Source organism: Canis lupus, chromosome 24, assembly GCF_003254725.2.
Source record: "Canis lupus dingo isolate Sandy chromosome 24, ASM325472v2, whole genome shotgun sequence".
Lineage (NCBI taxonomy): Eukaryota > Metazoa > Chordata > Mammalia > Carnivora > Canidae > Canis > Canis lupus.
This window is the reverse complement of record NC_064266.1, coordinates 22,343,903-22,357,680: the sequence shown is the minus strand read 5'-3', so window position 1 is coordinate 22,357,680 and position 13,778 is coordinate 22,343,903. Positions and strand designations below refer to the sequence as shown.

Below are 13,778 nucleotides of genomic sequence, written 5' to 3'. Positions count from 1 at the left end.
TAGGACAACGCCACAGAAGTTGGTACTGTCATCATTCTCATTTTACAGGTGAGAAAACAGAGAAGCGAAGGGACTTGCCCAGGGCACATAGTAGTGAGGAGGTAAAGCCAGGATTTGAACCCAGGCGGACTGGCCCAAGAACCCAAATTCCAATGCCAGCCCTGTCCCCTAACTTGCCAGGTAGCCTTGGGCCAGATGTTCTACTTCTCTGAGCCTCAGTCTCCTCATCCATGAAATGGGTACAGTCCTCACATTTCCTCAAGTGTTGTGAGGACTGGATTGGCTGACTCAGGAGAGTTCCAGGAAACACACTGGGCTTCTGCGGGCTCCCTGTGTACAGGCCATCCTAAACACAAGATGTGGGGCAAGCAGCTGAGATGGGCTGAGAGGAGCTCCGCCGCTTGCTAGCTGTGTGACCTGGTGAAGGGAGTTAGCCCTGCGCCTCTACTTCCTCATCTGTAAAGTGGGAACGGCCATGGTTGCGTGAGTGATTCAGTGGACGAAATGAGATAGTACAAGTAAAGCCCAGAGCATGGCATTCAGCAAGCACTTCATATATGCCCATGCCTGCCCCCCAGGTTGTGACCAGCATCCTTCAGACCCCAAGCTGGTCTGATACCCCAAAATTTACTGAAGGGCAAGTTTGAGGCAGATGTCAATTTACTACAAATAAAGAGATCGAACCATCAGATGTTCATGAAGATCTTTCTCCTGTTTATTGCCAAGGCCCAGCCCAGGCCTTTCCTGCTCACTCCTTATCAAAGGAGGAGGCCACTGGCCGTAGGGGGCCGGGCCCACGGGCTCCAGATGGGGCTCCTCCAGAGGGCGCAGCTGGGTGGTGGTGTGTGGGCAGCTGGCAGACAAATCCTGCCCTGGTCAGTTCAGCTTCAACTTCAGGACCAGAGCATTCTGGAAGGAAACAAAGGGCCAGGTGGGGTGAGGGACTATGGGCAGGGGCTACCCTCCACACAGGAAGTGATGGCTCAGGTCAGTGGCCGGGAAATGGAAGCCAGGGTGGTGTGTAGGAGCAGAGGATAAACTAGACCTGTGTGTGGCCTTCATGTCTCTAACGTCAGTTTTCTCGACGGTCAGGTAGGGACAGCATCCCTACCTCCCAGAGTGGAGAGATCAAACGAGAAAAATGTACATTTAACACCCCCAGCACAATACGTGGCATGCGACGTAAAGCTAATATTCATTACACACTTACTGTATGACTTTAGGTAAATTATCTCAATAGCTCTCTGAGGTGGATACACAGATATTAACATCCCTATTTTAAGCAACAGATAAAAGTCATGTTATTTGCCTGGGGTGCCAGAAAAGGAAAGTAGCCGAATTCAGGTTTCCACCCAGGGAGCCCCTGGCCAAAGGAGGCCCAGGTTCTGAGGGGCAGGGTCTTGCTCAAGGGAGTGGCAGGATTGAACTGATGGCCCCTGCCCTTCTCAAGGCTCCTCCCTGTAGGCTGTGAGAGGCAGGCTCTGGCTCATCACTCATTGGCCAAAGATACTGACTGACTCCTTTCCTTGGCTCCTTTCCTCACCTCCACTAGGTCCAGCTCTGCCAGGTTGTAATCCATGTCCAGAAAGTCCGGAAGTGGGAACCCGACTTGGAGCACATCTGAGAAGCACAGAGTCATTTTAGGTGGCTGCTCTGCAGTTGACTGATTACTCCTTTAAGCCACTCCTTGGCCGCCCAGAACAGAGCAGCGGGGAAAGAGCACAGGGACTCATTCATGACATCTGCCAGCCGCCCAGGCATAGAGAACAGGAGCCTGATCTCCACGTATTCACATTCCAGGTCTGGACCAAGATCTGACTCATGGTATGGGGTCAAGAGCCCAGGATTCTGGACGCGTGGGTGGCTCAGTGGTTGAGCAGCTGCCTTCGGCTCAGGTCGTGATCCTGGGGTCCTGGGATCGAGTCCCACATTGAGCTCCCTTCGAGGAGCCTGCTTCTCCCTCTGCCTGTGTCTCTCTGTGTTTGTCTCTCATGAATAAATAAATAAAAGGAAAAAAAAAAGCCAAGGGTCCCAAACTGGGGGAGGGGCCTTTGGCCCCAAGCAGGTGACATTGAGACATCAAAGACCCAGCAATGACCACCCACTCCCTCTTCGCCTCCTGTATCTGGGATCAATGAAGGTGCTTTGAGACCACCCAGGTGGCATCCCCTCCCGTTTGCAGCGCTTCTTGCCACCAACAAAATCAAAGCCTACTTGAGCCCTCACCGTTGACGACTGGGACGTACGCTTCTCGGAGATAGTCAGTAATGAAGTCAGTCAGTTTCTTCTCCTGGGGGTAAGAGGGAAGGCGAGCATACCCACATCCCATTGTTCAATTCAATTCAACAGAGTTTTGCAGCCCTCACTTCAGCTGGGTCTGGAGACCACAGGAATGAATATAGAGACATCAGATTGTCCACCTAGCATCAAAACTGCACTGGACCCTGTCTGACTGTAGGCTGAGGACCTACATCTCCACTTAGTCCCTATTGAGTGACATATGGGCCTTGGGTCATGGTGCAGGCACGGAGGAATTTGGGACACAGTGGGTGACCTATGGACCCCATTTTGCTCCTATAGAAAACTCAGCAGTTACAATCAGTCATTCATTCACTACTTCTCTGTACCTCAGTTTTCCCATCTGTGAAAGTGGAATATAATAGTACCTATGCAGAAGGATTTAGCAAGTTTGGGTAAGCACAGCGGAAGTGCCCAGGAAGTGCTATTGTTGTTATTATTATTCTCGGTGCCTACTGGTCAGGCTCTGTCTTGGGTCCTGAGGCTACAGAGACTAATAAAAATGATAGCTGGGCCAACCAAGACAGTCCAGGCTGCTACTATGCATGACAGTGTTATTAAAATCAATCCAGGAAAAATAATAAAATAAAATAAAATAAAATAAAATAAAATAAAATAAAATAAAATAAATCCAGGGAGATGTCCAGAGTCTATCCAGAGAAGAAGATGAACTTAGAGAGGCTAAATGACTTTCCCAGAGTGACACAGCAAATCAGCTGCCCCAAGTCCTACAGTGAGCTGCTTTATTCACTTGACCTCCTTTTCAGGGCTCACCCCTGCAGTGGCAAGTAAGAATAGGCACAGTCATGCCCTCAAACCAGACCAGAAAAGAAGCACTTGAGATACTTACATTGAAAGCACCAATCGATGAGGACTTCCGCGATAGGCTCAGTAATCTGCATGGGGTTGTGGGGGGACAAAGAGCGGGCAGGACAGTCAAAGCCACACTCATGGCCCTGGATAAAGGGGATCTCAAACACCTACAACCCCTCCCTGGTGCAGAAGTTCCAGTACGGCCTTCAGACCAGGTGCTCATAAACCCCTGCTTGGATGCTCCCTATGACAGACACTCATCACCTTTCATCACAGCCCATTTTGTTTCACAGCTCAAAACATTTCCTTTTCTCATTGTTCCTGACTCTCCCCTCTGAGACCGCCAGCCATATCTGTGCTGTTGGCCAAGGCCAGGTATGCAGAGGTTTGCTGCCCAATGAGTCAGCCTCATATCCTTGCAGGACACAGGATTAGGACTCTTCATGTAACTACCCCCCTCCCCTGCGCAGCCTCCAGTAAGCACTAATACATGATGGCATCACAACAGGCAATGTGATGGTCATCTGGCAACTTTATCGTCTCAAATTCTGTTCTCTATACCAGTAGCAGATCTTCCCATTTCCACTCTCATGCCAAGACATGCAGAGCCCCAGACCTGGCCAATCAGAGCATTCCATCTCTGGAGTCAGTGATTAGTTTAGGAATCATGTGATCCCTGCTAAACCAATGAGAAGAGCCTTCATAACAGTGAGAACTATTGGACAAGAGGCCTCTCTTGGTGCTGGGGTCCCTTTGCCACCACCTGGCAAGAGAATTTAGCCAACAAACTGGACAGCAAAGACCAAAGGAGGAGGGATATCCTGAGGACTTTGTGCACCTAAGATCCAGCCATGTCTGAAATTAAGATATACCCCTAGAGTTTTCAGTTATGTGAGCCCAAAGATTCCCTTTTGGGGAATTCCAAGTTAAGTTGGAATTGTTCCTTGTGCTAAAAGAATCCTAGACTGAGACAAGTCAGCTAAAAGATTAAGACAAATATAAAAAGTAATGAGTAACTGGATGTGAAAGCATGATGTTGAAGTAGGATAATGAATATAATGTATGGAGCCAGTGCCTCACATATAGACAGCTCTATAAATGCTAGCTGTTATTAGTAGAAGGACAGGCTTCCAGGAGGAGGTGGCATTTGAGGGGGGTGCTTAGTGGCAGGTGGCATTTGGATGACACAGGCAAAAGTCTATCAGTGGAAGAGGAGATAGGGACCCATGATCAGACTCACTGTGCAAGAGCCTAGTGGAAGAGGGGGAGCAGAGGTGGGAGAGTTTGATAAGGGCTTTGAGTGCCAAGCTAAGATTTGAGAAAAGATCGTGCAGATGAGGGGGAGCTATAGGGGATTCTAGAAAAGGCATATGGCCAGAGCAGCCTGGCAGTGTGGACCATGCTGGATGAACCCGAATGGTTCTGGAACCGGTGCCAGGAAGAACCTAGAGCAGAAAACCAAGTGCTGTTGGTGATGCCCATGCAGGAACAGGCGCACCAGGATGGGCAGCAGACTCCTACCTGTCCAGAGAGGTGACCATCTGCAGCCGGTTCTCATGAACTGAGTACTGGATTTTCAGGTTGAAGTGCTGGCAGGAAGTGGATGGGGCAAGAGCAGAAAGAAGGCAGTGGGATAAGGGCTGGTAAAACCAGGGGCTCTATCACCTTCACAGCACCACCCCATGGCAAACCAGTGGTCCTCCTCTCTGCCCAGCCCACCTTCAAGAACGGAGTCCAGTAGTCTCCTCGTGCCCCCAGCCCAGGCTCCCCATCTTCTCTGTACCTGCCCCAGGACAGGAATCTCAAAAATATCTGGCACATTACTGGTCCTTGTGCACGCCATGTTACTGCTCCAGCCTTTGTACATCCTGTGATCTCTACCTGGAGTGTCTTCCATTAGCAGCCTCCCCAGCATCAACCCTTTCCCTGGCCAGCTCCTGTTCAACCTTCAAAACATAGCTCAGGCAACTCCTGCTCTGGGAAGTCCTCTGTGATTTCCTCATCTAGATTTGGGATCTTTCTAGGTTCCCATATTGCCCTGGGTGAACTCTTCTCAGTCTTTGTAGATGCTAATGAATGTTGGAGGGAGGAAAGGGGAAAGAGAAGGGAGGAAGAAGAAGAAAGGGAGGGAGGGAGGAGAGAGAAAGAAAGGATTCAACTATTGACTCTCAGTTTGTTGATCTTTCTAGCCATTCAAAGGTTAGGTGGCAGAGCCAAGGATCAGACATCAGGTGACACCTCCCAGGATCAGGATCACATAATTGGGATTAATTAAGGATCTTTTAATCCATTACTTGGCTATCAACTAAAATCCTACATTCCAGCTTTGAATATCCAGAAGGTAGGGCCTAAATGGGAAACAGATTCTACTCACAGTTTCCAGGAGAAAGAGGGATACAGAGGCCTTGCCCCGCCGCCTAGCAGCAAACATCTCCAGGGTGCCATGGAGGTGCAGATGGCTGTTGCCTGTCTTCATGGTGACCTTGGGGGGCTTGTTTATCCTGATCTGAGTCATCAACGGCTTTGGCTTGGGATAGGCTTTAGCTACCTACAGAAACCAGGACACTCTCCTCAAGGCCCACCCTCAGATGAGGGGTGTCTGTTGAAACCAGGAGTCCATAATGAAATAGGTGATTGCTACCTTGGACACAGGAAACATGACCTGCAAGGGCTGGGATGTGTCTATCAGGAAATAAAAGAGGCAAAACAAGCAGTCTGGCTCTTATCAGACATCATGACAGACAGACATCTTATCAGTCCATCATGAAATAGGTGATTGCTACCTTGGACACAGGAAACATGACCTGCAAGGGCTGGGATGTGTCTATCAGGAAATAAAAGAGGCAAAACAAGCAGTCTGGCTCTTATCAGACACAGAAAGTACAACTCACAAAAGCTGAACTGTTTCTATGCTGGACCCAAAGAGTACTTTATGGAGAAGTCAGGATGATTTCACACCAGACAAGGGAAACGTGGCCTTGAAAAGCTGCCTTTCAAATCCCTTGTCCCTTCAACAGGAGAATGGGGCAGGGGAGGTGTGGTGATCATAGGGAGTCAGGGCACTCACTTTAGGGATGAAGGCAGCCAGTGTCTTTGTGGTTTGTGGGGGCAGCTGACCAATCTGTAAAATAAAAGCAAGATTAGGATTTCTGAAGCCTTCCCCCACCCATTCTAACAGACACCTCCTCTGACTCTATAAGGTAAGCACTCTGAGGTTCCCTCCATCATCATATTATCACTCTGTGATTAAGTAGATAAGGAACTCCTGGGTAGATCAGACTGTGGCTTACACATCCCAATGTCCATGGCTCTTAGGACAAAGTCAGATGCTGAGGAAATGTTGGATGAAAAAGTGGCATACAGATGGGAGAATGGATGAATGTGATGTATGAGAGGAGTGTGGGCAGATGGATTTGGGAGTGGATAGATGAATGGAGAAATGGATCAACAAATGAGTGCTGAGTGGATGTATGAATGGTTGGATGAGCACTTATGTGGGAGAACAAGTAATAGATGGGCAGGTGGACAGATGGGTGGAGGTATCAAAGGAATGATGGATGGGAAGATGAGTGGGATGGGAAGATGTGGAATGGTCTGATAAATGGATGGGAAAGTGTATAAAGAATGGATTGATAGGTGGAAGGATGGATCAGAAAGTACATGGATGGATGGTGGGTGCATGAATGGGAGGATGAATGGATGGATCAGTGATGATGGATGGAAGGATGGATGAATGGATAGAGGAGTAGGAGGAAGGATAATGGAGAGTTGGCTGGGTAGATGAGTAGGTAGTTAAGGACAGATGTACAGACTTACTTATTCAGTAGAATCAGATCCTGTTCTAGATGTGGATGATATTAAGGGTGGATGGATGCTAGCTGGAAGGATAGAGTCTAGGGCATGAATACATGATAGCGAGATGAATGGATGAGTGACTGATGACTGGATAAAAAGAAGATGGATTGATGGCCAGTGCATGAGAGTTGTAGGCTGATGGATAAATATCTGCTTGCATGGACAGTTGGATGGATGAATGAGTAGATGGTGGTTACATGGACAGAGAGATGGTGGGTGTTGGGGCAACCTGATGATATAAACCCAAATAAGTCCTGGATCTCCGAGTCTTGGTGCTGCCCAGAACCCCAGGATAATTCTCAGAACAGATCCACCAGGCAGGGACTTTAATTACAGGGCAGCTCACCTTCGTATCCTGGACATAAACATCCAAAGACTTCTGCAGAAGGGCCAGCTCTGCGGTGAGGAAGGTGGCCGAAAGCAGCAGCTGTGAGGAACCTTCAGCATAGTCCTCGGGGAACTCAAAGACCTCCCCATCATCAGCAAGCTGGATGGTGTTACCCTCTTGCTGCTGCACCACAGGCTGTGGGAGGGAGCAGGGAGAGAGATGCTCAGCCTTGGCCATGAAGGACTGTGGCTGGGGGCAAGACTCTGTCCTCCAAATTAAGCGGCACTCAAACCAGCCCCCAGGTCAGCAAGTCACTAGATGGTAGAGCCAAGAGCAGGCTATCCTCTCAGTGTACAGAGGGGTAACTGAAGGCCATGAGGATAAGAGAATCAGTTACTATGCCATGGGTGGTTGCTCATGGGATTGTTTAAGTAACCCCAGTTAATCTGACTGTTGAGTTAGAGTGCTCATTACAAAGAGGTGTTTTCTGTTTATTCTCAGAAGGAGGTAAATGGCAAACAACGTGGGGGAAGACCAACCACACTGGAGGAAGACTTCACAGGGAGTTGGTATTGTGGGAATTTTCTGCCCATTCCTGGAAGAGGCATCTCATCTAGTGACCTGGAGTTCTGGAGACCTGGCTGAGAAAGGCTGAGGACCCAACTCTGCAACCAACTCACAGTGAGACCCTAGCCAAGTCCTGCCTCCCCTGAGCCCCAGTGTTCCCATCTGTACAACTGGTGACCACTCATTGGGAGAAGCACACCTTAGAGAAGGTGTGAGTGTGGGGTCAGAGGTCCTGGAAGTCAGCTCAGAACTCAGGATTCATGTTGAGAGCAGACAGAGGGAGAAGGCTTTGGTGTCAGAGAACACTCTCATGGTGGGCCCGGTCTGCCAGGGCCTGAAGGACCTCCCCCCCTCCACACCACAGTCCAGCCACTTCCTTGGCAGAAGCAGGCTGGTGAGACCCCAGTTCCCCAGTGGCCCCCTGGCACTTACGCTGAAGTCCACTTGGATGTAGCTGGCCGTGGTGGTCGGTATGGACATCAGGACATATTTGACACTGCCCATCTGACCCACGGGCATGGGAGCTGTTCAAGAGGAGGTTCTACTCAAAGAGGTGGCCACTTGGGGACAGGTCCTAGACACTGCCACCAACCATCTGACACATGAGCTGGCTGGGGTTCCAGGAACCCTGGCCGTCTGTGTGACCCAAGGCAAGCTGCTCAGCATCTCTGGGCCTCAACAATTTCATCTGTGGAATGGAGGCAATAGTGCCTGGCCTGCGAATCCCACTCTCCCGAACTGCTCTGCAGGCACAGAGCTTGAGAGTTTCCTAAGGGGCGTTGCGGCTCAGTCCCCACAATAGACTGGTGTGATCAGGATTCTCGGCTCTGTTTGACGGATGCACAGACTGAGGCTCAGAGGAGTAAAATGTCCCAGGCCACACTGCTGAGCTCATGAGCCAGTTTTCTTCTTTCCCAGCCATTGCGCTTTCCTGTCACCCCACTAGGGAACACTCTAAACCTCGAGATAACAGAGGCGGTAGATCCCTTTGGCAAAGAAAAGAGTCAGGTGTCATCACTATAGGATTACTATTCAGGGTGGAAGGTCTGCGGGTGAGCCCATCATGGCTGCTGCCCTTGGAGTCTGGGTGATCATGGATAGAAGATTGGGTAGAGGACTAAGACAAGAACCCCAGGCTTCCCATCTGGAAAGTCAGGGGATAGACAGACACTGTGACCTTAGACCTCCTCAGTCCCAAGGCTGGGCCTGGAGCAGGTGCTTGAATGGGGAGCGGGGGCTTCAAAACTCAGCCATCCTGATGTTCTCCATGTGGGAGCGAGGCACGGCTAGCGCTACTCACCGTTCAGGTTGGCCCACTTCTTGTTCACATACACCAGGACCGCGTCAATGGCTGGACACATCTGGAAGCAGAGAAGGTGCTGGGCTGAGGGGGCCCCTGGTGGAGGGCCTCACTCCTCACAGCTGAATGATACTCCATGGGGAGACCCAAGAGCCCTGGAGGGACAAGGACTAGAGAGGAACCGAGCCCACGAGTCACACAGGGAGTCAGGGGCAGAGCCCAGAGCTCCTGACCACAGCCTGTAAAATCAGCGGGGACTCGTGTTCCCCAGCAAATGGTAATCAAGGCAGGTGGACAAGCTGTGGTGTGCAGGCCACTATGTCCTCCTTCGGTGCTCATGGCAGACATCACTAGATGATCAAGGCACTTTCTCCTCCTGAGCCAGCCACAGCCTCAGAATCCTCCTCCGCTATGGCCAGTCAGTGAGGGTCACACCCACAAGAAGACACACTTGCCAGCCCCGGGGCTGAGCACCCCCATGGACGTGGGTAGAGGCTTGCTTTGGGCACTCACCATGCTGGGAAGAACCTTGTGTAGGGTGCTATCCAGGAACTTGTTGACTACCTTAGGCAGCATGCTGGACACAGAAGATGGGGACAGGGCACAGATGGCAGGCAGTTAGGCTCAGGACATATGGGGACATGACTAAGGAAGTACAGTGGCTCAGGAAGTGGGCTGCTGGGCAGGGGTGGCTCCCACCCCACCCCCAACCCAGAGCCCCTCACTTGCTAGGCAGGTTGGTCTTCACGCTGACCAGGATGATCTCACAGCCCTCGCTCTTAAACATGGGGAGGCCCGTTTCCTCATCCTGCAGAAGCCGGTTGGTGGCTGTGATGTTCAGAACCACGATGATCTCCATGTTCCCACCCATGAAGCTGGAGGGGAGGGCAAGCAGGCATCATGGACACCTTTGCCACTGTGGCCACTATCCCTACCTCCTCTTTGCTCTGGGTCTCAGCAGCTCTGGGAAGGGGAAAGGGTGAGGCACCACCCCCACAGGCAGAGAAGAGGATGGGAGCTGCCCAAGGGCACCAAAGCAGTCTTTCTTGTTCCCTCTTGCTTTGGTGAACTCCTACACGTCCTTTAAAACCCTATTCAGCTCTCATTATCTCCCCAAAGCCTTTTCTTTCTTTCTTTTTTTTTTTTTTTTCCCAAAGCCTTTTCTGATTCCCCACACACTGCTAGTGCTTCCTCTGTCCTACGTGAATCACCAGTCTGTGATCATCTGTGCTCAGGTCTGGTTCCCACCAAATGGAGGAACCAAATATGGACCTTCTCAGAACACAGCACGCAGCTGGTTCACAGTAGGTACTCAATGAGTGTGCGCATTGTGTAAGACAAGGTCATCCTCCTCCCCTCCTCCCCTCCTCTGCCATACTCACCTCTTGCCAGTGATGGTCATGCCCGTGGACACACACTGGAAGATGCCCACCCCAGGGATGAAGTTCAATGTGATGACAGGCAGCTGCACATCCTTCACTTTCACACTGGGAAGGGATAGAGATCCACAGCAGTGAGAACCAGATTGTTGAGACCCAGGCCCTTAACCCATTTCTCCACCACCTTGTTGGGAACTCTTGGGCAAATTTCCCATCCCATGTCACAGGGATAAGCCTGCCTTGTCGGGCCACTGTGAAACACAAAGGCTGGACACGAACCAGCTTGTACACAGAATTACTTGTCAGAAATACATGTGTGAGTCGGGACACTTGGCTGTGTGACCTTGGGCTTCGCCCTTCCCCTCTATGGGCCTCAGTTTCCCCATTGCCAAATGGGGAGATTTGCTTAGATCAGGGTTTGTCAACAGTACCACTGTTGACATCTTGGACAGAATAATTCTTTGTCGTGGGGGCTATCCTGTGTCTTGCAGGATGCTTAGCAATATCCCTGGCCTCTACCCATGAGAGGCACGAGATTCACCTCCACCCACCCACTCCAGCAAGCTGTGATAACCGAAAATGTTTCCAGACATTGCTGAGTGTCCCTTGGAGGCAAAGTCACCCCTGGTTGAGAACCACCAGTTGAGATCCAGAATAACAAAAATATGACACATCTAAATCCCACCCCATCCCCATTCCTGAGCTCTCAGCAGACATTATTAATAGTCCACAGTCTATATCTATGTCTGTTCAATGCAGAGTGCTCAGAGCCCACCCTCCCCTGCATGTCATTCCAGGCAGCCTCTACCAATCAATCCCACTGGGAACTTGCAATGGAACCAATTTGCCTCAGCATTAGGTGGTGGTTGATACCTTTCTGGCTCTGTCATTTGAGAACTTTTCATTCAGTTTCACATGCATTCAGTGAGCCCCTGCTGCACGCAGGGAGTTGGAGTTTGACTTCTCAACCTCACTTCCTCTTCCCAATGACCCTGCTCATAAGAGGCAGGAATTGTCTCCAGTGGATGACTGAGGTCCAGGCAGGAGCAGTGACCTACCCGAGGTCACACAGCAAGCCAATAGCAAAGCAAGGAAGAGACCCCAGGCCCTGCCCCCAACCCTGCCCCAGCTCTCCCTCCTGCCATCTTAGGTCCTGGGTACAGCATTCGCCCTGCTACCCCCGAAGCCCCTCTCCTGCTCACTTGGTGATGCCCTTGATGGGTTTCATCCCTGCATCAGCTGCCATCTTTTCCAGGATGTGGCTCTCATCCATGGCGCTCTGCACCTCTGGAAGGGGGGCAGTGCCCAGAGAGATACTTAGCTGGGCTCCCCATGGCTTTCCTGTCCTGGGCCAACCTTTCTGGCATCCCAGGCACAGGCCTCTCACATGTGGCAGTACTCTGTGCCCATAGTCATTGTGCACCGCCCCCCGCCCCAGGCTGGGTGAGCCGGAGACCCAGAGAGGAGACATGCCCAGCTCCTGCCTTCCTCCAGCCTCATGAGGGAGACAGTCACCAGCAATAACAGTAACAAGTGACAAGAACCATAATACAGAGACAGCTGGAGGAGCCACAGGAGAGCTTCGGGCCAGGAAGAGAAGAGCTAGGGAAGGCTTCCAGGAGGAGGTGCCATTCCAGTTGGTCCTTGAAGGAGGGATAGGAATTTTCACCAGGAAGCAAAGACATAAAGAAGGCTACTCCAGGCAGAGGGCACAAAAAATGCAAAAGTGGAGAAGTGGGAAGAAGGTGGCATGGTGAGTCAAGAGTGAGAAATTCAGCATGGCTGGAGGGCAGGAGGGACAAGACAGAGACTGGAGCAGTCTGCAGGGGGTGTTTCCTGGGGGACTGAAACCCAAGCTGTAGTGTCGACTTTATCCTGTGGCCAAGCCACTCTCAGGGCTGCACAACTAGGGAACTCATCTGAGAGCTTATTGAAGATGCAGATTCTGCTGGTTGCCGGGGCCTGGAGGCCCCAACCCCGAGTGGCACCGTGCCAGAGACACCTGCACAACCATATAGGCTGATTCCCAGAGAGGCCAAATACCAGGCTGGAGTCAGCCCTTGGCACTTGCTTGTGACCTCGTGTCCCTTGCAGTCATCGAGCTAGGTGGTGGCAAAGAACTTTTACTCAAGTCCCTCCAGGAGATTTTAATCTCGCATTTCATTTGATCTGCCCAGGCAAGGACGAATCACCCTATTTGACATTTCTTTACATTTTACATTTACAGAAGAGCCAACAGTAACACAGAGCAGTAACATCTTGCCTGAGGTCACACAGCACATTGTTAGCAGAGCTGGGATTTGGCTCCTGTCTGTCTCCCCCACAGCCCATTTATGGCCACCAGGCCCACTGTCAGGGCCAGGAGAGGCTCCAGGGAAGCAGGATTTCCAGCTCTGTTTCCAGCTTGTAGAGGGACCTTGGACAAGTCACCCCAATTTCTCTGGGCCTCGGGTTCCTCCTCTGTAAAATTGGAGGAATAGTATCATTTCTGCTAACTTTGAGGATCATGGGATGCTCAAGGCCATGCGAACAGGAGTGGGCACCACATGCTACCTGCCCCCAACCCCACACCCGGGCCCACCAACTCACCGTGGTTCATGACGTCCATGCCCAGCCTCAGCAATGCCCCGGGATCAGCTCGGGTGTGGGTCAGCAGGCCACAGAGTGCCAGAAACAGGATCCACAGCATGGCTCCACCTGTACTGTGGGGCCAGAATTGGGTGCAGTGCCTCCTAGACCCTGGTTGCCCTGGGGACCTCCCATGCTCCAGAGGAGAACAGGCCTCCTGTTCTCTTGGGGATCCAGGAGCCTCTGACCCCCAGCCAGTTCAGCAAACCTCACTACTGACTTCCAGAGGGGTCAAAGAATGTCCAGATTAACCACAGGGCCTCCAGGGCACCCCAGGAAGGTCGCTTCCAGGTCTACGCCTCAGTTTCCCCATCTGTAAACATGATGCATTCTGACCAGCCTCCATTATGGGGTTGGTGGGACGTTCAGCTGCAGTTTTTCATAAGTTCAAGTGCAGCTCCGTGCCAGACAATGCTGGGGCTGCGCAGGGGACTGGGAACTCCCATGACAGTATGGGAATGGGGGAGACCTCTGCTTCCCCCACGCTGACACTACAGCCAAGGGCATCTACCCCTTTGTTCGCTCAGTCTCACTTCCAGAAATGTCAGCTAACAGCTCCTGAAGGTCCCTTGAGATTGCCACACCAGAAGGGAAACTGAAGCACACCCGC

The 13,778-nt window shown here is 51.4% G+C and overlaps 1 protein-coding gene across 1 annotated transcript; it reads right to left on the bottom strand.

Annotated features, from left to right (window-relative positions):
• Window positions 1-693: 693 nt before the first annotated feature.
• BPIFB6 (BPI fold containing family B member 6) lies at window positions 694-13,229 on the bottom strand. The gene is made up of 15 exons (XM_025469034.2): window positions 13,130-13,229; window positions 11,743-11,827; window positions 10,544-10,648; window positions 9,887-10,036; window positions 9,675-9,738; window positions 9,162-9,222; window positions 8,294-8,385; window positions 7,313-7,489; window positions 6,179-6,232; window positions 5,486-5,659; window positions 4,633-4,700; window positions 3,149-3,194; window positions 2,227-2,290; window positions 1,544-1,620; window positions 694-909 (listed from the first exon to the last, which is right to left on the bottom strand). The coding sequence occupies exons 1-15, from the start codon at window positions 13,227-13,229 to the stop codon at window positions 877-879; spliced, it is 1,350 nt and encodes a 449-aa protein (XP_025324819.1). The 3' UTR covers window positions 694-876.
• Window positions 13,230-13,778: the final 549 nt, after the last annotated feature.